This window comes from Carassius auratus, chromosome 7 (genome assembly GCF_003368295.1).
Source record: "Carassius auratus strain Wakin chromosome 7, ASM336829v1, whole genome shotgun sequence".
NCBI lineage: Eukaryota > Metazoa > Chordata > Actinopteri > Cypriniformes > Cyprinidae > Carassius > Carassius auratus.
In genome coordinates, this window is record NC_039249.1 from 9,070,613 (window position 1) to 9,098,586 (window position 27,974).

Genomic DNA, 27,974 nt, shown 5'->3' on the forward strand with positions numbered 1-27,974 from the left:
GTTTGGGTTGGCTTGCGAAGTTTCCATGACGTGTGTACGTAAATTTCAGACTTGTCAGTCTGGAAAAACTTCATTATAAGAACCGGTTTAATCAAATCATTGAGTACTTTATTATAGCGGATAATATATTCGTACTGTGTGCCTTAAGTTATGCTGAAACTAACCGGTTTAATTAATTGATTACAACCAATAATAATAATAAAAATAGAATGGGGGGAGGGCGTCTGGCAACCAAATATGTCATGTGACGTTCTGTTTGGTAAAAGAGAAAGTAGGCCAGTGCCTGTTTGCTGGAGGTAACGTTACGCGGAAGCTGCATTTGTCATCTCAGCATCCATTAACGGTACGATTTATACCTTAATGAAATTCAAATGCAAATAATAATGATCAAAATCAATGTTGAAATTAGTTAATTGTCAAAATAAAACAGCATATTCCCAAACATTATCATTGGCTTGCATTTCAGTTGGTTGAAGCAAGATGGTGGTGGTGGTGTTTTTGCGCGGAGCGTTTGCAATTTAACAAAGTTACTTTATAGTCACTGCATAGTGTAGTTGTTACAGAACAAAGCAGGAAGTCAAAAGAAGTAGTTCCGGCGCTGCGATGGCCGAGTGGTTAAGGCGTTGGACTTGAAATCCAATGGGGTCTCCCCGCGCAGGTTCGAACCCTGCTCGCAGCGATAATTTAAGGTTTTGAGGAATTGAAAACTACACGATTGAAGTCGCATGTCAAAAAAGTGCGCCAGGTATGTTGGTATATGATATATATGCTGTATCCAGCAAGCAACGACATGACTTATCCATATACAAGTGTGGGTTGCTAAAATGCTGAAAATAACTAACATTTTTTTTTTTGCTGGAAAGTGGCATCTTATCAAGCATACCGCAATTCATATGTAAACTTTTAAATAATTATTGCAATTGCTAATGTAAAAACTAAAGTCCATGTAGACATGTTTTCATGCAAAATAATGCATGTAAAATAAGAAATGAAGAAGACTTACAACAATTATTTTCCATTATGTACTTGTGACTTACTTTAGCCCTAAACTTAATAAATAAAATGACGAGCATTTAATAATACTGTTGTTTCGTATAGTTAAGTATTATTTTGCTTTTGTTTGGGTTTTTCCCGTCAATTTACAATGAAAATTCCACTTCAGAACACGAAGGGTTAATTAGATTGAGCTGCTGGGGTTCTTGGACCGATTCCAACGCGTCTTCGATAAAATTAGACGAGCTTTCGCAGTCACTTTGAGAGACGTACAGTCAGACCCCGACCCTCGCCCGAGGACAGCTGTAGATACCAGTCCGAAATACAGTAAGCAGAAAGGAAATATAATTGTAATCTGAACAAGTTTTCAATTTTTCAGCGAAACAACATGTAGGCTATCTGCGGTTTTGCATCTGTTTTGGTTTTGCCAGGTGTCAACTTCCTTACTCATACCCGCATTTTGCATAAAGATGTCCGGCTTGGAGAAGCTGCGCGTCGCTGTTATCGGAGCCGGTGCTGCAGGACTCTGCGCGGCCCGCCATCTTCTCTCCCGCCGGGACACCTTCGCGACACCCGTGGTGTACGAGCTCACCAAGAATATTGGAGGAACCTGGGTCTATGAGGAAAGAGTGGGACATTACGACAATGGCTTGCCTATTCACAGCAGCATGTACAGGGACCTCAGGTGAAATACTTTATTATATTGCAATAAGGATTGATGTCACTTAGTAACTTAACACACTATTTAATTAAACATTAAGTGTCAATATGTGTTGCAACCATCTTACTACAGTACATGCCATGTGATAAGGACTGTGCTTATTTAAATGTACTGTAAAACAACTTTTTAATTCAATTTTTACTTATTCTCCTCATGAACTGTTCTTGAAATATCAGTAGCTTGTGTTATATTTAAAAAATTTAAAGCAGTATTGTGGCTTTATGGTGTTCTGCCATGTATTCTTCCCTCATGCTAGAACCAATATTCCCAAAGAGGTGATGTCTTTCCCTGACTTTCCTTTTGCAAAGCATCTCCCCTCTTTTGTCCATCACACCGAGGTACGGAAGTACCTTGAGCAGTACTGTGATCATTATCACCTGTGGGACCACATAAAGGTGAAAAAAGATTATATTTGTAGCCCAGTTCTTACAGTTTTAAAATACGTACGACTCTTTGTTCATGTTCAGCATTTCAGGTTATTTCATGCTCATTGCATAGTTTTGGCAGATAATTATTAATTGCACTGTTTATGACCAGTCTGTCAAAGTTGTTAATCTGTAAAAATAATCACATACCTTATCTTTACTGTACATTTATGATCAGGATTGTGGAAAACTACTAGAGAATGAATGGTACAAAGGACTGAATGTTGCTGCTGATGCATGTTGCTTAATAACCATCAGTATGAATGTCAAAAAGTATAGATAGGTGTATTTCTCTCTACCAACAAGTTTGGCACCTCAGTGGCTTCAGTGACCCCAGTTGATGTGAAGGGTGGGTGGAATGGGTTGGCTTGGGATGTCACCTCCAACGATGTTGTAGACCACAGCAAATCCACTACGGAGAGATTTGATGCTGTTATGGTGTGCAATGGGTAAGTGTACAGCAAAATTTGTGAAACATTCTCTGTAAAACCTTCCTATGTGCAGCTATAGTTAAAATGTACATCCCTAGATCAATAAGGCCATTGAGTGCAGTGGATTAAACAGTAACTAATGGTGCAATGAAACTGTATTGCACTTTCACTTACATACTGTGCCAGTTGTCCAGGGTACGATTTCATTATATAATCAGGTGATAAAACTGATTATTAAAAATCGAGTATTACAAACTGAATTCTGTGTGTTTATTCCAGACACTTCTATGACCCCTACATCCCTGCAATTCCTGGACTGGACAAATTCAAAGGTTTTCCCTTCCTTACATTATACAATCTGGTTTCAGAAGACTTGCAAATTCCAATGTGTTTTTTTGCTGTTGCAACATGTTATCAGTTTATCAGAGTGAGGATCTACTGAGAAATGCTTTAGATCGTACCATGGCTTTGGGCTGGAAAGTAGACCAAGTTTTGGTTAATAATTATATTATTTAACATTTATCAATAGGTAAATTAAGTTTAAGTTAGACCTTTATGTTCCTTCTGATGTTGAGTCTTTTTTTATCCATTTCTCATAATGCAAGGCTTTTTCATATCACTGTAAATGTATTATAATTCATGAATGAATTTTATGTACGCATACTGTAATGCATGCTTGCTTAAGGATTGCATTTTTAGTAATTGTTATTACTATAAAACGTAACAAAAAATATAGTGCATGCTCAAAATCATTCATAGGTGCATACAATGAAAGTATAATATGAACTAGAAAATATACTGTATAATGCATGTATTAGTCAATCAACATTCATCAGGCTTAAGGGGAAACCTGAAAAATGATGATTGACCAAACATTGCTAATTGAGTTTATTTATTTATTTGATGATGATAATGTAATATGTGGAGTAGCATGTAGGATTTAAATATTTTCTAGTTATTCTATGAAATGTTATATTTTGCATGTTTTTTTTTTTAGGAATGGTGATGCACAGTCATGATTATCGTAGTGCTGAACCTTTGGCTGGGAAGTCAGTGGTGCTGCTGGGAGCTGGTCTCTCTGGACTAGATATTGCCATGGAGCTCTCCAGTGTTGATGCTCAGGTCTTTCACAGTAGTCAATTGTTTAGCTATTTGTAATGCTGCATTTTTGACTTGAGTTGGAATATACTACAAAACCTTTTTTGCACAATTTTTTCCCTTAATTAGTTAACACTAGTTTCTGAAAGTCAGATTTAGTCTGACGATTTTGTAAAATCAAGAGTTGACATATTTTACAGAAAATCACAGTGTGTGGTGGGCATAGATTTTTTTTAGTTTAGGATTTTGATCCATCCAGTCAGAGGACATTAAATATGTTTGATATTCTGAGCCGACTTTAAAATACACATTGTTTTTTTTCAGTTGACAAGCATTGTCTCACAGAAATGAGGCACGTTTCTGGATGAGTTTGTTGTTTTTTCAGAGCAACTTGAAAAGTCTGTTAGTGTGTGATCCTCAAGGCTTGAATACACTACATTAATTGTGTGGCTCGATTTACAGTATGGAGCAGCTGACATTTGACTTCATCTGTTACACATCTCCTAGCAACAAGGCGTGTGGTTCTGCATGAGTTTGTTGCGATCTGAACGACTTCAAAGTCTGGTAGCTTGGGAATCTCAATCTTTAAGTGCACAATGGCCAGTCTTTCCTCTGTGAATGTTTCCAAAGTTGTTTCCAAAGTGTATGCTGCCTAGATTTTAAAAATCATGTAGTGTATTCCAGCCTCCAGTCATTTAACTTGTGTCGTACAGATCCAAAGTATTTTATCTGGAATTCCTTGTTTACTTTGTACTATTATTGACCTCCAGGTCATCCTGAGTCATGGACAGCGGCCGTTGACCTGCCCCCTTCCTCCGGGAGTCCAGCAGGCTCCTCCAGTAACCTCTGTCCTGGATGATGGCACTCTAGAGTTCAAAAATGGGGAGACAGCCAAGCCAGAGGTGTTCCTGTTTTGTACAGGCTACAACTTCACTTTCCCGTTCCTGGATAAGAAAGTGGGTGTAAAAGTGCAGGAGCACCTTGTCTGGCCTCTCTATAAGTTCCTAATACCTCCAGCCTACCCTTCACTCTTTATAGTGGGCATCTGCAGAGCTATATGCCCCTTCCCACATTTCCATATTCAGGTTAGTTGCAAAGCAAAGGATATTTTGTTTGGGAATATGTGTCATTGAGGTATCTTCAAATAGTTTTCTCGTGTTTTTTCCCCAGTCTCAATTTGTCATGTCAGTGTTGGATGGTTCTTTCCGCCTGCCATCCCGTGAGGAAATGGAGAAAGACATTGAGCTGGACATTGCTGCCCGTCGTTCCCGTGGAATTGCCACCCGCCATATCCTTAAACTAGATTCTGAGCAATGGGCCTACAATGACGACCTCGCCCGCCTAGGGGGATTCAACCCCCTCCCGCGCTATTGGAGCAACCTGTACGAATCAAACAAAGTCTTCCGTGCCCGAGACATGCTTAATTACAAGACCTACAACTACACTGTCCAGGATAACTTGGAGTGGAAGGTGCATGATTTGCATGGCCAGCAGCTGCAGAAGCCTCTGGCTGTTAAAAAACAAATGTAAGCTGTGATGGAAAAACAAATACACCATCATTAAGATGCTAACAAGAATATGCCAAGGTGGCAAGTACAGTTAGGATATTAACAAATTGTTCAATACTAATAAGTTTTGCAGGTTTTTTTTTAAATGTCTACCTTTACTGTTATTTTTTTTAGATGAGCCCCTAAAGAAAATGTCTAAATGAAATATCTTTCTAATCTAGTTGTTTGTGATAAGCTGCTTTTAAAATAAAAAACATTAATGAACATAAACAGTACCCACTAAGTGTTTGAAAAGATGAATTCATGTCATCATCTAAAACTTGCCATCAAGACCAGAGATTCACAACTAAAGGTACAAGCAGTGAATGTTCAGTTTTATGCAATAATAATGCCACTTGGACACAAAAGGCACCGCTGGGATTCGAACCCAGGATCTCCTGTTTACTAGACAGGCGCTTTAACCAACTAAGCCACGGCGCCTCGTGGCGACACGTTAAAATTTTGATGTCAAGAATATTCAAGTGAGCTATTAATGAATTAATTATTGTATTAAAAGCATATGGACGTTGAAATGTTGTAACCTTTCCGTAATTCTGATACACGCTGATATATGATCCTTCTAAATATACACACACACTTGTTATGAGATTTAAATATATTTAGTTAAGGAACGATAACTCTGCCCGTTTAAGATGCAATACACAATTTAGAATTTCGACTATGGATCTCCGTGAAAAGCAACTGCATTACTGCGGTTGTTTAACACTAGAAGCGCCAGAATTCCAAAACTACTAGAACAGCCGTGAGCGGTCATTTTGACCGCTATATTATAAACGCTATAATCTCTAAATAAATTGCCCAAATGAGAGATTAATGTATTAACTGTGTTAGGATATCTTTTAAAAAAACAAATAACACCAACATTTACATTTTTTATTTAGTTAAAAATGATAATTATAAATTTAGAAATATTCGCATCATTTCATAGTAAAATGTAATTATTGCATATTCAGTATTTCTCTGTATTTATTTTACATAACTCAGAACAACAAAATAACATTTAAAATGATCTATTTGATTATGAAAAAAAAAATGTTACAACATTTATGATACATTATAACACAGAACATAAGCTGGAAACAAGCAGCTCTAAAGTTAAAAAGAGTCACGAACGAAGTTTGGAACCATAAAACAATTACGCTACAAATTCTATATTAAATAAATCTATATCGTGCTCGGCTATTTAAGATTCACAGTCAACACAAGTTACTTCTGTTCTTCTCGCACAATTTCCACACACGGGTTTGTGGCATTTGCAGCAGGTGTCGTGCGTTTTATTTTGTTTGCAGATTCTCCGCACCTGGCACTGTCTCCGTTTTGGTGTCAGTTGCGGGGGTTGATTTTTTTGGTTGGGACCTTGTGTCAACTGCGATGCTGCCCTTTTTCCCTCCATGAACTCCGCTCTCAGCTCCTCTGCCAGTCGCAGCAGGAACTTCCTCCGGGCAATTTTGCTGCTGGTGCACTCCTTGAAGAGGATGTGGGCATTGATTCCAGCAAGGTCGAGGATGTTGTAAAATACAGCCACTGGCCATCTACGCGTACCGCCTTTCACAGAGTATGCCCGTGCCATCTGATCTAGGACATCCACCCCATACTTGGTGTTGTTGTAATAGGTCACAGACTCCGGCTTTGCTTTCGGCCCATCGGTGATGCCCACGCTTGTGTGCACGGAGCTCAAAATGCACACATTCTTCCTCGGCTTTCCCTGGTATATCGTGAGAGTCGCATCCGCACATTTTAGCACTTTTGTGTTATACAACTCCGCTTGCTCTTTTGCGGAGGGGGGCAACTCGCGCTTACTTTTTCCCATAGTGCCAACCAGGCTGGTCTTCTTGGCCTGTAAGGTGGTGGCCAGTTTTAGTGAAGTGAAGAAATTATCCGTTGTAATATTTCTTCCCTTACCCAAGAATGGCTCCGCCAGTTTCAGCACCACACTCTCTCCCACGAGCTGACCTCTGCTCCGTGCCTCTTCTTTACCCAGAAACGGAGCCCCGTTCAGCATGTATTTCGAACGGACATCAGCAGCCAGCCAAAATTTGATGCCAAATTTATCAGGCTTATTCCCCATGTACTGAAGAAATCTGCACCGGGCCTTGGTGGGGAACAGCTGCTCATCTATGGTTATGTCGGCACCAGGCTTGTAACAGGCTATGCTGTTCTGAATAAACTTGTTCCAAGTGGCCGATACCAGGGCAAACCTGTCATCCTGCAGACGCACACGTCGGGTTTCTTTTTTATCGAACCGCAGGAATCTCATTATCTCCCTGAAGCGATTTCTAGCTATGGTTTCTTTGAAAAACGGGAAGCCCCATTTCTCCGACCAAAGGCTCCCCAAATCCATGTTCTTCGCACCCTGTGCTCCACGGATATATAACAGAGCTATGAAGGCTTTCAGTTCAGCCACTGTCAGGTCCCATGAGCTGTCACCACGGTGCTGATGTGCCTCAGCCACAGTGCAGTCCCTGATGTGTTTCAACATGCCATCGTCAAACAAACACAGAAAGGCAGTGAGCGCATCTTCGATGTTGCGCTTCGCGTGCGCGGTGGGACCGGCAGCTTCAGTCAGAACATTTTGGCTCTGCCTTCTCCCTGGACGTTCAGTTGACTGAAGGATGGTCCACACCGTCCCATCCTTTCCCTTTTCCACAGCCACCTACGGCCGAGATGACTCTAAGGGCGGGCTGAGCACTCCAGCTGGCTCAAGTGCAGGTACTGGTTCGGGAAGGCCTAGGACAACAATATAACACTAATAAGAATAATAATAACAAAAATATAATAATAATAATAATAATAATAATAATAATATCACAATAATAATAATATTCTAATAACAATAACAATTACGTAAGAATGATAGTAATATTCTAATAATAATAATAATAATAATTTTATAATATTATAAGATAATAAAATAATAATAATATGAACAGCAGAACTAGTAAATATGGGCATCCAAGTTTACCTGGAACGTCAGCTGTGAACGGAACATCTGGTTCCCTAATCTCCGAGGAAGGTAACCGCCTCTTTTTCCTTTTTACGGACTCTGACTCACTCTCTGATGAGGATGAACTGTCTGTCTTGCACCCAGAAAGGTCGCTGTCACTTTCCACCTCAGACAGCGCCCCTGCATCAGAGTCATCACTGTCCAGATTGTGAAGCATTTCCAAGGCCATGGCAAAAGTCATATTTCTCTTCATTCTATTATTTGTATTAGACATTTTCTAAACGCTCCCTATAAACTCTTTATAAATTTATTTTTTAAAAGGCAATAATAATTTGTAGTCCAAGAATTTGTATTTATAATCAAATGAGCATATGCTAATAGTACTGGTGACGCTGACAGAGACAATAAACCGCGGGAAAGAACAATAGAATCGCGCGAGATTTAGAGCGGTCAATATGACCGTTATGGTTTTAATAGGTAGAAATGCTCATATTTTTTTTGCCTTTTATGTAATTTATATAAAATCTATTGTAAGTAAAAATAGAAACACTTTTAGGAAAAGTCACAAACCAGCAAGATTGTATTTTTTTATTCAACAAAGTTATTGTACATATACATTTCAAAACGGTCATTTTGACCGTCATGGCAGTTCTAGTGTTAAATAACTCACAAAGCTAATGCTGCTAATAGTGAAAATAATCTTCAGCCACGCGGTGGCAGCGCGTCCTACGCGACCAAGAGCCAGCGTGACATGGTTTTAAACAGCAGATTACTGGACGTACTGGAAATTTTAAACAGTGAAAACTGTTGAAATCACGATTAACCAATGTGCTCTGCGTGCATACATAATACTCAAAACTGATACAATGCAGACACGCCATCCAATACTAAATTCTGAGTCACTGTTGTACTTTCCATGTAAGTAACTTTCACTGATGTCGCCATACCAGAAAAATGGGGTCTACCAGGGAGATAAGGAAAGACCACGAATTATTCATTCAACCGCTTCAGTAAAAGAATCGTTCAGGAATTTCGTGCTCTCATGCTAACAGTTTTCAGAGTCTGTTTATTCACCGACACTCGGTTCTTTGTGGCAGCTTGAATCATCAGAAGAAAGTGCCAGGGTTCACCACAACGTTTACGTAACATGGCCAAATATTAGGTTAAAGCGCCGACTCTCGGCACTCCATTCCACTCCATACATTAAGCAACATATTTAATAATTGTTAAATCAGCTTATTTTAGGCATATTCCCCAGATGCGTGTAGCTACTGCTTCCAGATGTTTTTACTCATCTGTTCGTTCCTATTCCACTCTACTGTTCTTCTCTACATATTTTTCTAATTTCAGTCCAAGCCACTGGGTTTCCAAGTGATGTAATATCCTGTATACCACAATATCACTGAAGTACAGTGTACACTCATGACTTAAAATTTCTATTTATCACACATGGATATGTTTTACATTGACTATTTTTAGCTCTATTTAGATATATATCAAAACAAGTTATATGTAATGTTGATGAAATGTTAATGTGTGTGTGTGTGTGTGTGTGTGTATACATATACATTCATAAATCTTGTAAAAGGATTTCTGGCATAAAAAAATAAAAAAATGACCCATACAATGTATTGGTGGCTATTGCTACAAATATACCCAAGTGACTTGTGACTTACATACATACATACATACATACAGGGACACAAACATAATGGAATGTGAATATGTTTGTTGTATGCATGATTACTTATTGCAAATTCTATAAGTTATTAATGCAGTATTAATGTGGATCAAGTGTGACTGTATTACGCTTATTTGATCTCACCAAAACATTGGTAGTAATGATTAAAAGCTGAATTGTACTAATGATAAGGCTGAAAATTATTAGTGAGCTATAATGTGGTTACAGTGGAAGGTGGCAAGAGCCAAATGATCCTGGACAGATTAAGAACAATGATTCACAATACAAAAAAACACATGTGTGAGGGTGTTTTCAGCTGACTGCTGTCTAACAGAATTCAGTTTCACAATTGCAAAATGGGACTGCACTCTTATCTAGAATGCATATTAATAGACAGTAATTTTGAAAGTATATGGTGCAATAAAAATGTCAATAAGAAAAAACTAAATAGAAGAAAGGGGCGAAGCTTCCTTGATGAGTCAAATTTGAACTGAAATCAAACTCAGACAATACGTCAATCATTCTGCACTAAATAATATTATTTACAAGTACAGTCACAAAGGTATTTCAGTTAGTAAACTGATGTTAAATGAGGAAAGAACAGTGGTAGTGGAGTTATTTCTTGTTCTCGCTATAGAAATGGGAGAGTGAGGTAACTGTGATGAGAGACCTTGCTCAGTAGAAAGGTCAGGGTTCCCAAAACAGAGTTCCTCTTAGGCTTGTTTAGATGGACTTAGATTAGATTTGTTCCATTGATTATAATAAGCTTTTCTGGAAAATTCTCATATGCTTCTGATTATAATAGAAAAGAGAGTTCATTGTTTTGTGTTCTGTGTGCTAGGTAATGACCTTATACACATGTTTGTTTGTGTGGGTGTTGGCAACGCAACTCAACATTTTTCTTCTTTCAGGATGGCTTTTTTAGAACAGTATGTCTTCTGTATGCGGCATCTTAAGGGTCCCACTTTTTCCCTTCTGTCTTGAACACACACACCAAAGACCATGTGAATCACCGTGGTTTCATAGAGTCATCTCCCTGAGCACTGGGAAAATGTGAGCAACCATTTCAACAAATTGAATAAGGTGTTACAAGGCGGCTGCACTCTTTTAAATATTAAACATTAAACATGCATTTAATGACAAATAAACTACTGAATGGAGATAAGATAAATGCTACAGTAATGCATAAATGTAAAGTTTTGTTTGTGAGTTGACAGTATCATCTCCTTTGTGTTACACATTACATAGAGGCCTATATTTCCTCGTTACATAATATGCACATTTAATGTAGCCGACATTAGTGCTGTAAAAATTATGATTCACAATACAAAAAAAAAACACGTGTGAGGGTGTTTTCAACTGACTGCTGTCTAACAGAATTCAGTTTCACAATTGCAAAATGGGACTGCATTCTTATCTAGAATGCATATTAATAGACAGTTATTTCGTCTATTAATACTGAATACGTACTGAAATCTGTATCTGGTGCATGTAATCCCTCAATCTGTGTTCAACCACGTGAAAACATCAATATAACAGCTTGTAAACTGTCACCTCAGTAAAAAATATATTCGGTTACGACAAACTCATAAATCAGCTAGAAAAAATAAAATCTAGAGAGGAGCATTTTGCCAAATAATATGCACCATTATAATTATACTGTTCTTCAGTATTTTAATTTATGTTTGACAAACATTTTTTATGACAGCAATTTAAATAGGAGTTGAGAAACATAATTATGTCAATAAAATAAAGTCAACTTCATTATTTTAAAAACTTAATTGAGTGTAATTTAAGTGACTGTATATACAAATCAGTTAATTTTAACCTTCAATATTATATTAATGTTGTACCAACTGACTGAAGCCTATTTACAGCATTAGTTGAGAAATTGTTTGTTTTTGTTTGAGAAAATGTGCCATATAGTGCAGGCTACCTGATATATCCCAAATAATCCATGTTGGATAGAATCAGAATCAAATTAAACTGAATCACAAGATTGTGAAGCAAATCATATTGAATCATGAAATTTGTGTCAATAACAAGCCAAAAAATAATTATGTCCCTGTGAAGGCAAGTATTCATTATTAAGTAAAGTAAATAATGTTAACTGCCACAGGAAAAAGTGTCAAACTCACATTTTCATACCACACATCCCTACCTGCTGATGACTCACTGCAAATCAAATAAGCATGTCAAAAGTCAGTATGAGTGTACGATGGGATATTGTTGCTCCTTAATGACCATTTTTTCTCCAGACAGATGAACACTTTCTGAACCATCCCAGACAGTGACTGTGGGGAAACGCACTGTTATCAAGTAAAGAGTACAAACAGCAGCACACGTGATTCAGCAGCTCCTGTACTGACTGCTAAACACTGAGTCATAGATGCTCATACACATGCAAACACATGCTGCATGCTTTCTGCTTTGTTGATTCTAAAGAAATCAGATTTCCTGAAATCAGGGGCACAGTGTCTGGCTGATGTGTTTGCTTTGAAATCAGGGAAATGTGTTTCTGCAAGGTTTTCATCAGGTTAAGACACGTTTAAGTTATGTAAGCATCTGGATCCTGTGATCTGTGCACATTTGTGTGTGTTTTTAGAATGTGCACAAACTGATAGGCCTGCAGCTGCCTGACTTTCCTAAACAAGGCATTAGAGTTAAATTGAAATGTATATTGTAAAAAAAAAAAAAGAAAAAAAAAAAAAAAGACATCCAGAGACTTTTTAGTAACATAATATTGCAGATTTGAGTCTAGTGTTGTATATCGCAATGAATTAAACACATGGCATGTTTATTTTTGTGAATGTAGTTTTATATAATTGAATAGAATTTAATTCAACTTAAATACAAATTTAAAAGTTCATTTTTTTGTAATTAAAATGTTTTGTCTCGGTTCAGATATTGAGTTTGAAAATGTATTTCATCAGCTATGCTACCCTTCAAAAAAGGGAGATTTAAGTTTTTTAAAAAGACGTAACTTCTCTTTACCAAGGCTGTATTTGTTTGATCAACGTTTTGTTTTTACGAAATCCAAATAATAAATAGTTCTAAAATTCAGAGATTTGAAGTTCCAGAATGGAGAGTGCAAATGCAAAAAGGCTTTACCTGTTTTACTGTTAGCAAGGACACCACTTAATGTATTAAGGTGTTTTTTATTTTATTTTTATTTTTTTTTAGTACCAGTTAATATGGCCTCTGGATATGCGTGCAGATGAGCAGAAGATTGTGACAACAGTTTGTACTCAGACTGTAACCACAGCTTCCATTCCTAAACACCGCAGCCACAAAACAGGTGAACACAAGTTTTGACTCTCAAGACTTTCAACTCTCAGCCTCTGAATCATTTTATAAATCCGAAGACTAATTATTTTCTTTTGTATACACCCTTCAAGGCTGTGTTTTTGGTGTCTTTGGGTTTTCCAGATATAATTGTTTTGCCATGTTATGTCTTCAGTTATGTAACCTTGAACAAAATGCTTCTTGTTAGCAACCAAGTTTTAGTTGGCCAGTTAAAGGAAAACCCTGATATTAAATGTTTCAGCAATGCCTTAAACAGATAAATGATGTAACAATATTGTCAAATTAAATTAATTAGACTCAAACTACTGGTTTAAAAAAGTAGGTCTAAATCTTGGGGGGCATTAAATAAAAGATGCTTGCTCAGCATTTCTCAACTGGAAAACACATCTGTTTATATCTAAGTATACACTGTAAAAAATTGTCCTGTAAATTAACGGTAGTATACTGGCAGCAGGGTTTCCAGCAGTGTACCGTAATTTTACAGTTTTATTACCGTTTTCTGAATTACGGCTTTTTTGTAAATTAACGGTAATATACTGGCAGCAGGGTTTCCAGCTGTGTACCGTTATTTTACAGTTTCCAGAATTACAGCTTTTCTGTAAATTAACAGTAATATACTGGCAGCAGGGTTTCCAGCTGTGTACCGTTATTTTACAGTTTCCAGAATTACAGCTTTTCTGTAAATTAACAGTAATATACTGGCAGCAGGGTTTCCAGCTGTGTACCGTTATTTTACAGTTTTCTGAATTACAGCTTTTTTTGTAAATTAACAGTAATATACTGGCAGCAGGGTTTCCAGCGGTGTACTGTAATTTTTCAGGATCATTACTGTATTCTAGTTTTTTTTTTTTTTTTCTAAACCGTAGAACTGGCAATTTTGCCAATCATTAACTTTATTAAAAATATCTGTATTTTAACAAATTCACAAACTGGCATTTCATTTATACTAAAAAGTGGCAGCAAATAGACAGAAAAGAGAAGACCAAGGGGGTATTTCTTATAGAACACTATTTATTTAAGTGCCCAACCAATAATTCAAATGCTTTCTCAAAAAAAAAAAAAATAATAATCAAAATGGAAGAATCAGTCTTTGTATGTGTTAGAGAAGAAAATTAACCAATTTACAAAACAGACAATGTGCAAAATGAACCCTGCAGAAGTCTGTGGACATATTTAAACTAATTTAAGTTGACCATATAAAACACAAAACAAGCAGCCATTTTAGGTCTAGCTTTGTGCTATGAGTATGACAATGCATGGGCATGGGCTTGGAGTGTACGTTCCCCTAAAAACAGCCTTTAAGAAATGGCAAACAACTTCTGAACAAGAATCTAATTTTGGAGTAATAAGTCAAAACCTGGCAAGGATTTGTAGAACAGTCCAAGAACGTTTCAGAAGCATAAAACTGTCACCAACTCTGATGCAAGTGTAGCCAGGGAGGGGTGTAGTCTGAAACATAAACATTGAGAAAAATCCTTTTTAAGTTAAAATAACATCAGCAGAATTTTAATAGAACGTAACAAAAAACATGTATACTGTATAATAAAATAAAACATTTCAGAAACTTAGGACCCTACGATTTCCACGATGTGAAAAACATGGAGGCAATCACGGAATCAAATCATGAAAACAGAATTAGGCAAATAATGTGGATTGTCACAGAATTTGTCACATTTGTGATGAATACAATAAAATAGTGTTGTACACTAACTGAAATCGCGATGTGGATTAGTGTATTAATTAATAAAAGTTGCAATATTATGTTAGAAGTTAGCTAATCAAAAAAAGGAACACTAGATTAAAGGGGGGGGGGGGGGGGGTGAAATGCTATTTCATGCATACTGAGTTTTTTACACTGTTAAAGAGTTGGATTCCCATGCTAAACATCGACAAAGTTTCAAAAATTAAGTTGTACGTTTGAAGGAGTATTTTTGTTCCAAAAATACTCCTTCCGGTTTGTCACAAGTTTCGTCAAGTTTTTTTCGAGTATGGCTCTGTGTGACGTTAGATGGAGCGGAATTTCCTTATATGGGTCCTGAGAGCACTTATGCCGAAAGAGCGCGCGCTCCCGTATAGCAGAGCAGAGACAAGACATTCACTGATCAGAGCGAGAGCGGCGCCAAATGTCACAAAAGAAGTGTCTATTTGGTTGCCAGGGCAAGACAACCCTGCAAAGATTGATCAGCATTAAGGGACCAGTGGATGGAGTTTATTTTTACAGAGCATCAACGGAGCTGTGCAAGTGTTTGTGTTTGTTCCCTGCATTTCGAAGAAGCTTGTTTTACAAACAAGGCCCAGTTTGACGCCGGGTTTGCATATCGTTTATTTCTTAAGGATGATGCAATCCCAACGAAAAAGGGTCACGATCGTGTGTTGGAACCGCAGGCGGTGAGTAAAACTGCTTCAAATATCTCTGCCTCCTTGTTAGTGCATCCGACTCCCATGCCGGAGACCCGGGTTCGAGCCCCACTCGGAGCGAGTCGTTGCTGCTGCTGCTGCTCTCGTTCAGTTTCAGCCTCAGGATCTGATTCTGGATCATAAATAAACGCTGAATCTGACTGTTAACCATGGTTTGTTTTGGATGATGGTTTTTTTTCCTCACGCTAATGTCACAACTTCCAAACGCTCTCAATGCAAAAGTCTACTGGCGCTCGTGATTCTTTAGCTCCGCCCACACATCACAGTTTACAGAAAAGATAATCAATAGTTGCAGGTCTATCCCACATACACAAAAAAAAAAAAAAAAAATCAAGCGTCTTCACATCAATCCTTCAAAATAAAGGTTCGGTCTAATGTGATGTGATTGTGACGGAAATATATCACTTTTGTACAGTAGAATATGTCATTTTCAAAGTAATATAATAATACAAATAAGAATTATAGTAATAAAAATAATAATAATCATTAAAAATGATGTTTAAGGAATAATAAAAAAATAAAAAAAATTACTGATAAATTGTTTAACTGAATCACTTTCAGGATTTCAGTTAATTGGACATGCTATTTGATTTCTAAAATGTATTTTAACCATTAAGATGTAATTTGAAAAAGATAAAACAAAACAAAAAAAATTATAAAACATATTTACTTAATTTCTTCATGAGTGTTAAGTTAAATATTAAGTAGATTTTACCTGAGAATGACAGGTGAGTTGCACTTTATATTAGAGCAGTCAAATTTACTTAAAATATATTTGTGCAAATTCTTTACTTTTCGCAAAGTAAATCTTATTTAATTTTTTTCAGAGTTGAGCGCTTGCATACAATTTTTTATAATTCATAGAAATGGAAAATGCTTCTTTTCTCTTTTTTTTCTCAATTGTTTCCACACTATTAGTATGACCAGTACTTAATTTGTAAATTGCTAGGTCCCGGAATAAAGTGGGGTGACCGGTTAGAGGACAGAGAGGTAACGGTGCATTTGAGCAACATTAGTGGACCAACTAAACCGATTAATAGTGTGCATGTACTCAAAAAAAACAAAAAAAAAAAACAATTCATGGTTTTAATAAAATCATTATATTATTTCAACCTCAAAATTTTTGTTGTGTGTTTGGATAGTTTTTGTGTAACCTGGGACTGAACAGTCGCAACAACATAGGGGTTGTAATGAGTGCGGACTGTATCCTCTTCAGGGTAGTTCTCAGTGCCACTGACGACTTTTTTTTGGGTCAAATATAGGTTTGTGGATTTTATTTATAAAACCGTTTCTTTGCTGTAAATTATTTTATTTTATGCAATGCAAACTACAGGGACGCATTTAGTAACCAAAATGAGTCACACCAGTCTTTTTCAACTGACTACTTTTAAATGTTGATTTTTTTTTTGTTAAACAAGTTTAAATGTGAGAAATATTCTGTGTGTGTAAACTGTGAAATAAGTTGTATTAAGAACTGTATTTAATGAAAATGTATGTGTAACTTCACTTGCCTAGATGAAGTCCCATTTGAAGTCCATTCGATTTTTTTGTAGAGTGGCAACCTTTGGATTGACTGTAGTGGACTTCTTATTCACCACCTTCCCCGTCTTCTTGGAGACTACCTTGCCTCGGCAGGTTTTTGAGCCTCTTTCTGGGTTTATTCCATAGAATCATCTAAGGAAAGATGAAAAGATGAAAAATTACACATTACCGAAGTGTATAATAACCATTTTTCAAAATTCTGATTAATTAATTTGGTTTAGAATTTAGATTAATTTTGTAAAACTTTATAATAAGTATAAAGTAATAAAGCACTTATAAATCATTTGCAAACGATCTATATATATATTCTGACTCGTTTGGATTTAATGTGGATCTACATGCCTTTCTCGTATTTTCTCCGTGTCTGGCATGCGAATAAAACCACATTTGACAGTGTTTCAGATGATGAACTGAAAAAACTGAAATGGAAGAACACAAGTAGAACACAGAAGAAAGGTTGCGGTAACTAGTTTGCAAATAATTTATTACTTTACTACTGTATACTTATTATAAAGTGTTACCACAGATTCTAAGAGAGTGATAAAAACATATGCAAAAAGGAAAACACTTACCTTTGAAAAAATGCTAACGTGCAACAAGCCTCCTCTTGATACTGCAGGTTGAAGATGTAGTGCACAGCAAACACTTGTAACTGCAGTCAAAAATGTTGACTGGACACTCACAAAGAAAAAAAAAGAAGCAATTTTAACAATTGTGCACAACAGCAATGTTAACAATTTTATATCTCAGCCATCAGTAAATGTTTCTTCTTCGTCTTGTGCAATGACACACTAACCCAGCAAAATCAGATGAGGATTGGCAGGTAGACTGAGTGTCTTCTCAACCTCAGATGCAGATGCTGCAACCTGTAGAGAACACACAATACACAAATAATAATATTACATAATATAATGTGGTGAAGTGGAAAGAAGAAAATTAAATACTTACACCTGCATGCGAATCCAGTCCATCTTCATGTTCCTGGAAGTGGGACATTAACGTTAGAATCTTGACAAGCAGGTGTACCATATCTTTGTTCTCATCCTGGGACATCCTCCAACTTTTCATTAAAAACACTTAAAAATATTCTGTCTACTGCTCTCTCCTCTTCCTCTCTCTCTAACTCTCTCTCTCACACACACACACACGCTCTCTCTCTCTCTCACACACACACACACACACTCTCTCTCTCTCTCACACACACACAAAACTGTATTTGAGTCTGAGGAACAAGTTAGAATGTAAGTGAATGAAGTAACGTTTCCTCTGTGATATAACGTTAGAGATTTGTGCCAATAAATCCAGTGCAAACTTAAAATTAAAATGTGCTCAGATACAAAGCCCACTTTATTAACAATAAGTTAGAATATATTTAGATTACACTCTAACTAGTTTTAGATACGTCTTATATTGAAAGACTAATGTGTCACTCCGAAAAAAACAAACGTTTCTCACCATAACGTTAACGCTACTCTTTCCATCTATCAAGTCAAGTGCTCATGCAAAAGGCGATGAGTTTATGCTTCCTAAGTAAAATTAAGTTTACAGGCCTATTTTCGATTTCCCAATATATAAGGATAATATATAAGTTACCAACTTTATACGCACCTAACTTAGCAACATTAATGCAAATAAAACAAATCATCGATTTTAAACTACACTGGGTTGGCGCCAATGCAAAATGTAAATATAATTGTGCAAATAAGTGTTTCAGAAAATCAGGAAAACACACTTACTTCATATCCTCGTTATCTGCAATCTGTAATCGAGATTATATTTGAGATAATATCCGTTTTATTCACTGAGACTGATGATGCTTTTCTCTGGTATCAGACGCTAACCGCTGCTCCCCTCCCCCACCGATCACGTGCTCATCTTCTACCGTTGCCCAATACGTTCAATTGATATCCAATGAAATAATCAGCGAACGCAAGTATTTTATATTTAACTATTTACAAGTTTAACATTTACAGGATTTTACAGCAGGAAAGAAAAAAAAACGATGCAAATCCTTCACAAACACACACATACACACTTAACTTTCAGGAGAAATTTGTAAAAATTGCATACATGCTAGTTCACCGTCTTGGCAAGATTTGTCAAAGGTAAATTAAAATGTTGTGCCCACATTAAAAAAACGCTGCAGTTTAAGATAAAAATGTATTCAGACTTTGATCTGCTTACCTGTAAATGAGCCTCAACTTGAGATGAAATCCATAAAACTTTGACTGAAACCATGCTCCTCCATGCTTCAGCTAGCCTTTGGTTCCCCCTCTCCCACCGATCACGTGTGCATTTACGGTAAGACACCGTAATTTTAGAAAACAGTTCAGTACTGTATATTTACGCTGTTAATATGCTGTAAATTTACAGAAATTTTTTACAGTGTACTGTATCTACAGTATTTCGAAATACCCATTGTTTGGCCTTCAAAAAAATTCCACATTTCCCATCAGCAACACCCATTAACCTTTTATAAAAACATGGAATTTCGTGGAAACGTTAAAGTGTTCATGGCATGTCCTATTGGATGGTTCAACTTTCCTGTTTACCCCGTGAAGCGCTTTGCTCACTCTTAAAGGACAAGCTGTTTTGTTAGCCCTGGATATATAAATTTGTTGTAAGGGTGAGACACAGGACGTGTTTTGCCTAATTCAACGCTCTCTCCTCATTGGTCACATCCTGTGCCTTATCTATTTGGCAAGAGCTTTGTGCTTCAAATGTTGTTATTGTTATTTTCCATATTCAGTATATAACATTAACATTTGCAAATACTTTGGTAAAAATGACCTCAGTTTATAAGTTGGAGTGTAAAGAATATTTCATTATGTTAATAAAGAATAATGACCTATATTTCAAGTTCTCATTTAAGCTTTACATGGGCATTTAGTACTTGCTAAAAAATGAAACTCTACTCAGAACATTTTCTTGCAGAATATAAACTCATCATCAGTTGATGCTGGAAATCATCACTTTCTTTGGTTGGTGTCAGGGGTGAGGGAATACCCCATGTTCCACTCACACAGCATTCTTTTTTCACCCACTCATCTTTTTCCCCGTTTCCCTCTCCCTTTTCCTCTTACTCATCTCCTTATGATCAAAAAAGCAGAACTCCAAAAAATCACATTGTTAACCTTTTCCATGTTTAAACCAATCTGGGTGCTGTTGATAATATGATGTATATGCACCAGTGTCAGGTCTGACAGTAGCCCAGAGGAATTCATTCCAGTATCTGACAGCAGTAAGGGTACCATTGGCTTACACATTTTTGTGGTCCTCCAAATATATTCCTCCACTGACCACCACCTGCCAAACTGATCATGCTGGATGATGTTGCAGGCAGCATAACATTCCCCATGGCATCTACAGACTCTTTGACTACTGTCACATGTGCTCTCAAGAGAATGGGGCCCAGCGGTGGGGCTGCCAATTCTTGTCTTCTCTGGCAAATGCCAATCGAGATGCTTGCTGCTGGGTTGTGAGCACAGGTCCCACTAGAGCAGTGGTTCCCAACCACATTCCTGGAGGCCCCCCAACACTGCATGTTTTTCAGGTCTCATTAATCAAACACACCTAATTAAGTTCATCAGCTCATTAGTAGAGACTCAAAGACCTGAAATGGGTGTGTCAGACAAAGGAGAGCAATGGTTGGGAACCACTGCACTAGAGGATGTCAGGCTCCCATGTCACCCGTATGAAATCTGACAAGATTATGAAAGTTTAATCAGAATCCTGCTGCTGAATTGTTGCAATTATACAGTCCTTTCCAGCTCTCCTTGTGTAACTGCCCATCTCCTTGTATCTCCATTCTCTTTAAACTTGACTTGGTTATATATTAAATAAGCTTCACAAGAACTTTATTAAATGAGACGATCTGCCAGATGCTTATTTGTGCAATCTGAAATGAGAAAAAAAAAGAAATGTGCAAGTAAAAGAGGCAAAAGGTGACGTCCTCATAGGCTATGAAGTTAAAGGGTATGAACATCTGAAAAGCATTCAACTTTCATAATTTCCTGTTCTCTTCACTTTATCACTCATCAGCACTTTTTAGTCTAGAAAAGAATCATTAAATCCACATAAATCAAGATTTTCATTTAGAAGTGCCTTAATCAGCATGGTTGGCATTTTCCTTGGACACTGCACAAAAGTTAAGAAAGTTTCTGATCAATCAGAATGTAGTACAGATAGAAATACATCAGAAGAATCTTGCTTATAGACATTGCATTGCATTTTCATTTTATTCAATAAGTTCATATTTAGTCCTGTAAATGTATAAAAGAATTATACTCTTCAGTGGCTCTGATATACTGATTTCATGTTTCTGGGAAAAGATGCATCAGTTTTACTTTCAGGATGTCTTAGATATCTCCCTTTTCAACCGCAAGATTCTCCCACATTTGTGTTCCAATAGGTTCTCCTCAGTCACATCTGGTGTCTTTCGCTCACTTTTCAGCTGTAGTCTATCAGTTATTGTTAGTCATAATAACCACAAACAATTTCAATATTTTCTGCCTGTTTGTTTGAACTCCCTGACAACAGAATAAAACGATTTAACATAGGGCCAAATGAAGTGAGATCAGCCCAACACCTAACACAGTTATGATTAATGAGTCATTTTAAGATAACACATTAAGACTTATTATATATATATATTTATTTATTTATGTTTTTAAACATTGCAAAATGTACAAATAAAACCCCCCAAAACATCCACATCAAGTCAGTTGAATTGTACTCTCTGGAAAATAGAGAAAACATTTATGGAATTTAGACATGTTAGTGAATGTTGCAACCCAATGCTGGAAATATCATCTGCTTGATTGAGAAATATATTGAAAAATCCATGTTTATATTTTACACAAACTTATATATGCTAAAAAGGTTACCCCAAAAACAACAACATATAATTAATATTATGTTATGTATATAAACAAATCTATATGTGAATGCTGTTGTGTTTTAATGTGTAATTGTTTAATTCAAAATCAGTTTTACTTTCAGTATTTTTCTTGAGCGGGAAGCTGGAGTTTTTAATGAATATTGCATAAAAGCACTTATTCTTTCAAAATGTGGTTTTGGTTTGTTCCCTCTCCAAACTTTTCTTGCCTGGTTGCCTGTGGGGAAACTTAGCTAACTGGATTCTCATGTTCAGTCCAGAAAGGAAGTTGGCGTTCCTTTTGAGTGCTGTGAGTCCAATTTTCCATTCCCAAGTTTACTGGAGGAGAGGCTCAGTTGACATGACAACATGACACAAGACATAATTAATGTGAGGGAGTTAAAAGCAAAATGTTACTGTACCACATCAGTATTCTGCCACAGTTAGGACAGGCTACTAATAAAATAATCCATGATATAGCAGAATTTTGATACAAATTCTAAATAATAAAGCGTTAATTCATAAAACACCTAAGTGTGTAAATGACAGAAATCAAGAGAGAGGAGATATTACAGTACATTTAACGATGCATTTAAAGGTTTAGAACTTGCACCCGAGACTTGAAATCAAAGACAAGTAAACACATCTGTGAAGTACATTAAAGCATGACATAATGTTTGTATTCAGAGAATACAAACTTTATGACTTGCAAAATTACATTTTGACACTTCATTGTATAGTTCTTTAAAGCTCTCGCAGTTAAAGCCCCTACAGTTAGTAAGAAGACAGTAAAACGTTTTTTAAGTACTTTAACATTCCTCACAAGAAGTGCCTGGCTTGTGTGTGTTCCCTTGTTTTCTAGACATGTTCCTCTGCAGTCTTTCTGTACACATTCAGTCTGTATCATTTTCCTTGAAGACGTTGGCCTTGATGATAAAGCTCATACCAGGGATTATTAGACATAACTTGAAAAAGTTATTTCATCAGTAGTTTTCCCATGGCTGCTGTCCTTTTGTCCCTAGATGCCTAACTATTCCTTGTACTCAGAAAATGTGGCCTTCCTCATGAGCATGTGTGAAGGAATGTTTTTTTGGTAGGACCAAATATGGGCATGTGATGAGAAGTTTTTCCTAAAGGTGAGTCAGTGCTTCAGCCTAATGTTCTTAATTACTCCAGATGAAGAAGCTATTTTTACTGTCATTGTGGTTGCTGAACGGAGTGATAAGGGGATGGAATATGTCAGCTTTTATTTTTGGCTCATACATAGATGTTAAAAAATCCAGTTTTGTCAGTGGCCTTATTAAAATTCAGTGCGTGCTTGCTCAAACATGTTCCATTCTTGAGTAATTCTTTGTAATTAATTGCTGTTTCAATATTACATAGTGAATTATGTGTGTGTGTGTAGGCTATATATATATATATATATATATATATATATATATATATATACATACATACAGTAGGCCTATTCTGATGTTGAAGTCAGCAACTGATAATTAAATAATGATATTTATTAATATACTGATATATAAGTAACTGTGAGAGTTAACTTAAAAGGTTAGTTCATCGAAAAATCATAATTATGTTATTAATAACTCACCCTCACGTCATTCCAAAACAATAAGACCTCCTTCACCAAAGACTGACGCGTCTGACAGAAACGGTTCTTGACTCTAGAAGAGTCAATCTTTTGTTCGTTATCTGGCTCGGCTCGGTGTTCATCTTCAGTTCTCTCTTCACATCAGTTCAGTCAGTGTACTGTTTGAGTAAATGAATTACTCCGGGATATTGGTTTGTTTTAACTCAGAGGGAGTGTCAGCCACATTAAAAAAGTTAACAGCTCAAGTCATTTGTGGATTAATCCGTATTGGAGATGCGAACCGTTTAAAACGATTCAGTTCGATTTGGTGAACTGGTTCAAAAAGATCTGTTACATCGAATGATTCATTCGCGAACCAGATATCACAAACTGCTTTGTTTTGAACTCTCTCACACAACAGACATGGAAGAGAAGACAATGATGAATAAATTAGTAGTTTTTGCTATTTTTGGACCAAAATGTATTTTCAATACTTTAAAAAATCCTAACTGACCCTCTGATGTCACATGGACTACTTTGAAGATGTTTTATTACCTTTCTGGACATGGACAGTAGACCATACACACAGTTTCAATGGAGGGACTGAGAGCTCTCGGACTAAATCTAAAATATCTTAAACTGTGTTCCGAAGATAAACTGAGGTCTCACGGGTTTGGAACGACATGAGGGTGAGTTATTAATAACATAATTATGATTTTTCAATGAACTAACCCTTTAAACAAAGAAACACATTCAAAGCTTTAAAGACTGTTATGCTGCCAAAATTGCCAGTGACTTCTGCCTTAGACTAAACATAGCTATGGCCTTGCTGTGTAACGGTCCTGTAAAAAAATTGAGAGACAGACAAAGGAAAGAGACTGGGTGGAAAAAGTGTTTATGCTTGTCTGTGTAAAAAAGGGGATGGGGGACTGTAAAGGCAGACAAAGATGACTTCATAACTTCCGCTAGTATGTGCACGTCTGAAGGGGAGGTCTCTAAAAGTTCTTTAAATAGTGGCAGAGCTACTCACAGACACATTAAGAGCAGCTCTAGGCTTGCACTGCATAGAAGAACACAGCAACAAACTAAATCTACAAAGAAACTCTCCAAAATCTAAGCATCTTTCAGGTAATTGCATGTTCTTGTTTTGCTTCATATTGAAAATAGACTCCAAGTTAATGATCAAAACTTTTAGAAGTTGTAAAATTTTGTAGCCTTTAACTCAAGTAGTTGATTGCTTGATCTAATAGATTTTGACAGTATGTTTTGGACTAACCAGCATGGGCAGAACTGAATTAGATGTGAAATTTGAAAATGTAATTGTTGATATAAATTACTAGTTGTTTACTCAGACATCAGTATACATAGAATAAAGTTATAAACATTAAGCTTGGGATAAGTGTTTATAGACAAAGCTTCTTATGTGCCATAGTATTCTGTAGGTAAACATGTGAGGCATGAGTCAAGATAGACAAACACAGATGGCATCGTAGCGTTTGAATGGTGGGTGTTGTATCTTGCACATTAGGGAGAATTTTCACAAGGAGGAGGCTGAAACATTTATTTGTCGCTATGGTTTTGCCAAGTGAACACACCCTTATTGTGATCAGAAATAAACTTCAGCAGAAATTAAAAACACAACAGAGCTTTTAAAATGATCTTTTACATAATATCTGTACTTAGCATTTACAGTTTTGAATTATCAAAGCTGACCTCTTTCTTATCTTCCTCTGTTATTCAGAATGCAGAGCCTGAGTGTGCTGCTGATCTTATCCCTCTGCGGGTCAAGCTTGTGCAACAGTATGCCAGAGAAACAGACAGATTTTGGGCTGCAGGTTTTCTCTGAAGTAGTCCAATCTGCTCCGGACAGAAATCTGGTTCTTTCTCCCCATGGCATCTCTTCAGTGCTGGGCATGGCTCAGCTGGGTGCCTACGGCAGCACTCTTCAAGTGCTTACCTCCAAGATGGGCTACTCACTGCAAGGTAGATGAATGAGAGCAGTAGATCTAATTATAATATGTTTTGGAACAACTTAGAAATTCTAAAATTCATTCATTCATTGTATCATTTTAATAAAGCAAATGTTTGTAGAGAATATGCCTATATGTATCACTTATACCTTGCATTGTTTAAATCCTAATATTTTACATTCTAATTTAATGTGTAAAGATTGTTGTTTTTTCTAACTCTCTTTTTCTTTCTGATAGCACGAGGTATGCCAAAGCAACAGCGGCTTCTTCAGAGAGATCTGGCTATTGAAGATGGGGTAGAAGTGGCCAGTGGTGTCATGGTTGACCGGAAGATAATCCTGGAAAAGGTATTCAGGCGCAGCCTATCCAAAGCCTTCCAGAGCGTCCCGCACCAAATAGACTTCAGTCAACCAGAGATGGCCCGGCAGGTGATCAACTCCTGGACATCTGACCACACTGGTGGTAAGTCCCTGCTATTTTGAATGCATTGCCTGGTATGTTCCACATCAATTTGGATAAAAATGACTGCTAAATGATGAAATGTAAACTCGCTCACCATACACATTTTCAAGGCGCTTAAATGATTTATTGGTTTCATTTCTTAGGAATGATTTCTGACTTCCTCCCATCTGGGGTGTTGAGTGAGCTGACACGCTTGGTCCTGTTGAATGCTCTTCACTTCCATGGGGTCTGGAAGACACCCTTTGACCCTAAACTTACTAGGGAACAGCTGTTTCACAGAGTCAACGGCAGTGCAGTATCTGTTCCTATGATGATTATGACTTCAAAATTCAACTGTGGTGAGTGCCGATGATTTATTTTAATTGTACTGATAAGAAAATCAAGAATTTTGTCAAGTTTATTTACAAAAGTATTCTCCGTCTAGGTGAGTTTGTGACTGAAGACGGTGTGGACTATGATGTCATTGAGGTGCCTTATGAGGGGGAGTCGCTAAGTATGCTTCTAGTCTTACCATTTGAGAGGGATGTGCCTCTGTTGGCCTTGAACAAAGAGCTAAGAAGCAGCAGGATTCAGCAATGGAGAAAACAGATGAGAAAGATTAACAAACAACTTGCTATTCCAAGGTAACGCATCTATTTCTGTGAACTTGCGTGGGACTTTTATATTGTGATGGACATTTTATAACAGAAGGCCTAATGTGTGTTATATAATGATATCTCAGGTTCTCCATGGATACAGAAACTGATCTGAAGTCCACACTGAGCAAGATGGGTCTTGGAGACATTTTCAGCCAGAGCAAAGCTGATTTCTCTCGTATTACCAGTGAGTATGGGAAATGATCAGATTTCACTTTTTGCAATGAAGTGGCTAAAGAATATATAGGTGGTAATGGATGCTGTTTTTGATTAAATTAATAGTGTTGTGTCTTTCTTTCTTTTTTTTTTAATTAGCCGAGGAACCTTTATGTGTATCCAAGGTCCTTCAGAGGGTAAAACTTGAGGTGAATGAAGAAGGAACCAAAGGCTCATCTGCCACAGGTACAGACACTGAATTAAAATACAGTACAAAAGTATTCAATAGAATTTAACAGTCATTATAGTGAAACCAAAATGCATATTTGACTTATTTCTTTTTCTGTGATTTTTCCCCAGCGGCTATCATCTACTCTCGCATGGCTGTAGAGGAGATCACACTCGACAGACCCTTCTATTTCCTCATTCAACACAAACCCACTGGTCAGTTGCGCTTTTCACATGCTTTTACCATACATTTAATTTTGCTAATTTTTATCTGGATATGTGTCAGTGTAGTTTGTTGGTTGTCTCCCTCAATATTAAAATCCCCTGGTTAACTTCACAGGTGCCTTGTTGTTCAGCGGTCAAGTGAACCACCCTCAGGAATCCTAACAGACCAAGGTTGTGTCCAGAGTGCCCATACAAACAGAAGGACCAGGGAAACCAACAAGTCTGCACACAACATACTACTGAAGACAGAATGATATTGGGAGGGGAAAAATGCAAAAACTTCTATATCTGTAATGTGAGCATAGCTTGAAGTGCCAAGAAATAAGAATAAGAAATATTCTATATATATATATATATATATATATAAGAGAGAGAGAGAAAATATCTATAATATAAAGAAAAGATTACTGTTTAAAACATGTCTGAAACATCATGGGACATTTAATGAGAAGGACATTTAATAATCAGCAGACGGAGAATCTACATGCACTAATAATTTGAAGAGTGAATTCATTTGTATGCTTTGTTTACTGTGCTTATATATTTTTTACAAGTTGTATTTTACAGTATTTATTAATTTATTGTCGAAGGTTATATTTTCGTGAAGACTGTTAATTGATATTGTTTCTTTTTATAATAAAAGCTACTATACGCGAACATGAATTAGTTTTGCATTATTAAATTACTTTGGTGCTGGCGACATCTTGTGTTCAAAG

At 36.8% G+C, this 27,974-nt stretch overlaps 3 protein-coding genes and 2 non-coding genes across 8 annotated transcripts; 3 read left to right on the forward strand and 2 right to left on the reverse strand.

Moving 5' to 3' along the window:
• The first annotated feature begins 206 nt into the window (after positions 1-206).
• zgc:77439 (flavin-containing monooxygenase FMO GS-OX-like 4) lies at positions 207-5,451 on the forward strand. Of its 4 annotated transcripts, none has more exons than XM_026267066.1 (8): positions 207-343; positions 1,464-1,678; positions 1,971-2,109; positions 2,446-2,588; positions 2,850-2,902; positions 3,568-3,692; positions 4,439-4,753; positions 4,839-5,451. In XM_026267066.1, exons 2-8 carry the CDS (start codon positions 1,464-1,466, stop codon positions 5,196-5,198), a joined length of 1,350 nt encoding a protein of 449 aa, XP_026122851.1. In that variant the 5' UTR covers positions 207-343; the 3' UTR covers positions 5,199-5,451. The 4 variants fall into 4 exon arrangements, with proteins under 4 accessions (XP_026122851.1, XP_026122852.1, XP_026122850.1 ...); XM_026267067.1 differs by having other exon boundaries at positions 248-343; positions 1,425-1,678; XM_026267065.1 differs by lacking the exon at positions 207-343 and adding an exon at positions 1,164-1,320 and having other exon boundaries at positions 1,425-1,678.
• trnas-uga (transfer RNA serine (anticodon UGA)) lies at positions 598-679 on the forward strand. The gene has a single exon. It is a non-coding gene; the product is annotated as a tRNA-Ser (tRNA).
• Positions 5,452-5,582: 131 nt separating the features above from the next.
• On the reverse strand, positions 5,583-5,656 carry trnat-agu (transfer RNA threonine (anticodon AGU)). Its single transcript has one exon. It is a non-coding gene; the product is annotated as a tRNA-Thr (tRNA).
• Positions 5,657-5,935: 279 nt separating this feature from the next.
• On the reverse strand, positions 5,936-9,782 carry LOC113105785 (uncharacterized). Its single transcript, XM_026267070.1, has 2 exons — positions 8,199-9,782; positions 5,936-7,963 (listed from the first exon to the last, which is right to left on the reverse strand). The coding sequence occupies exon 2, from the start codon at positions 7,713-7,715 to the stop codon at positions 6,420-6,422; it is 1,296 nt and encodes a 431-aa protein (XP_026122855.1). The 5' UTR covers positions 7,716-7,963; positions 8,199-9,782; the 3' UTR covers positions 5,936-6,419.
• Positions 9,783-24,559: 14,777 nt separating this feature from the next.
• Positions 24,560-27,921, forward strand: serpine1 (serpin peptidase inhibitor, clade E (nexin, plasminogen activator inhibitor type 1), member 1). The gene is made up of 9 exons (XM_026267071.1): positions 24,560-24,710; positions 25,324-25,565; positions 25,790-26,014; positions 26,158-26,352; positions 26,439-26,637; positions 26,736-26,836; positions 26,965-27,051; positions 27,166-27,249; positions 27,374-27,921. Exons 2-9 carry the CDS (start codon positions 25,325-25,327, stop codon positions 27,418-27,420), a joined length of 1,179 nt encoding a protein of 392 aa, XP_026122856.1. The 5' UTR covers positions 24,560-24,710; position 25,324; the 3' UTR covers positions 27,421-27,921.
• The last annotated feature ends 53 nt before the right edge of the window (positions 27,922-27,974 follow it).

Bases quoted from the DNA above. Each gene is read 5' to 3' on its own strand.
- LOC113105785 (XM_026267070.1), bottom strand. From the start codon at position 7,715: ATGTTGAAACACATCAGGGACTGCACTGTGGCTGAGGCACATCAGCAC.
- serpine1 (XM_026267071.1), top strand. From the start codon at position 25,325: ATGCAGAGCCTGAGTGTGCTGCTGATCTTATCCCTCTGCGGGTCAAGC. The intron at 26,015-26,157 runs GTAAGTCCCTGC...TTCATTTCTTAG, and splicing joins GACATCTGACCACACTGGTG to GAATGATTTCTGACTTCCTC. The intron at 27,250-27,373 runs GTCAGTTGCGCT...TTAACTTCACAG, and splicing joins CATTCAACACAAACCCACTG to GTGCCTTGTTGTTCAGCGGT.
- zgc:77439 (XM_026267066.1), top strand. From the start codon at position 1,464: ATGTCCGGCTTGGAGAAGCTGCGCGTCGCTGTTATCGGAGCCGGTGCT. The intron at 2,903-3,567 runs GTTTTCCCTTCC...TTTTTTTTTTAG, and splicing joins TGGACTGGACAAATTCAAAG to GAATGGTGATGCACAGTCAT. The intron at 4,754-4,838 runs GTTAGTTGCAAA...TTTTTTCCCCAG, and splicing joins TCCCACATTTCCATATTCAG to TCTCAATTTGTCATGTCAGT.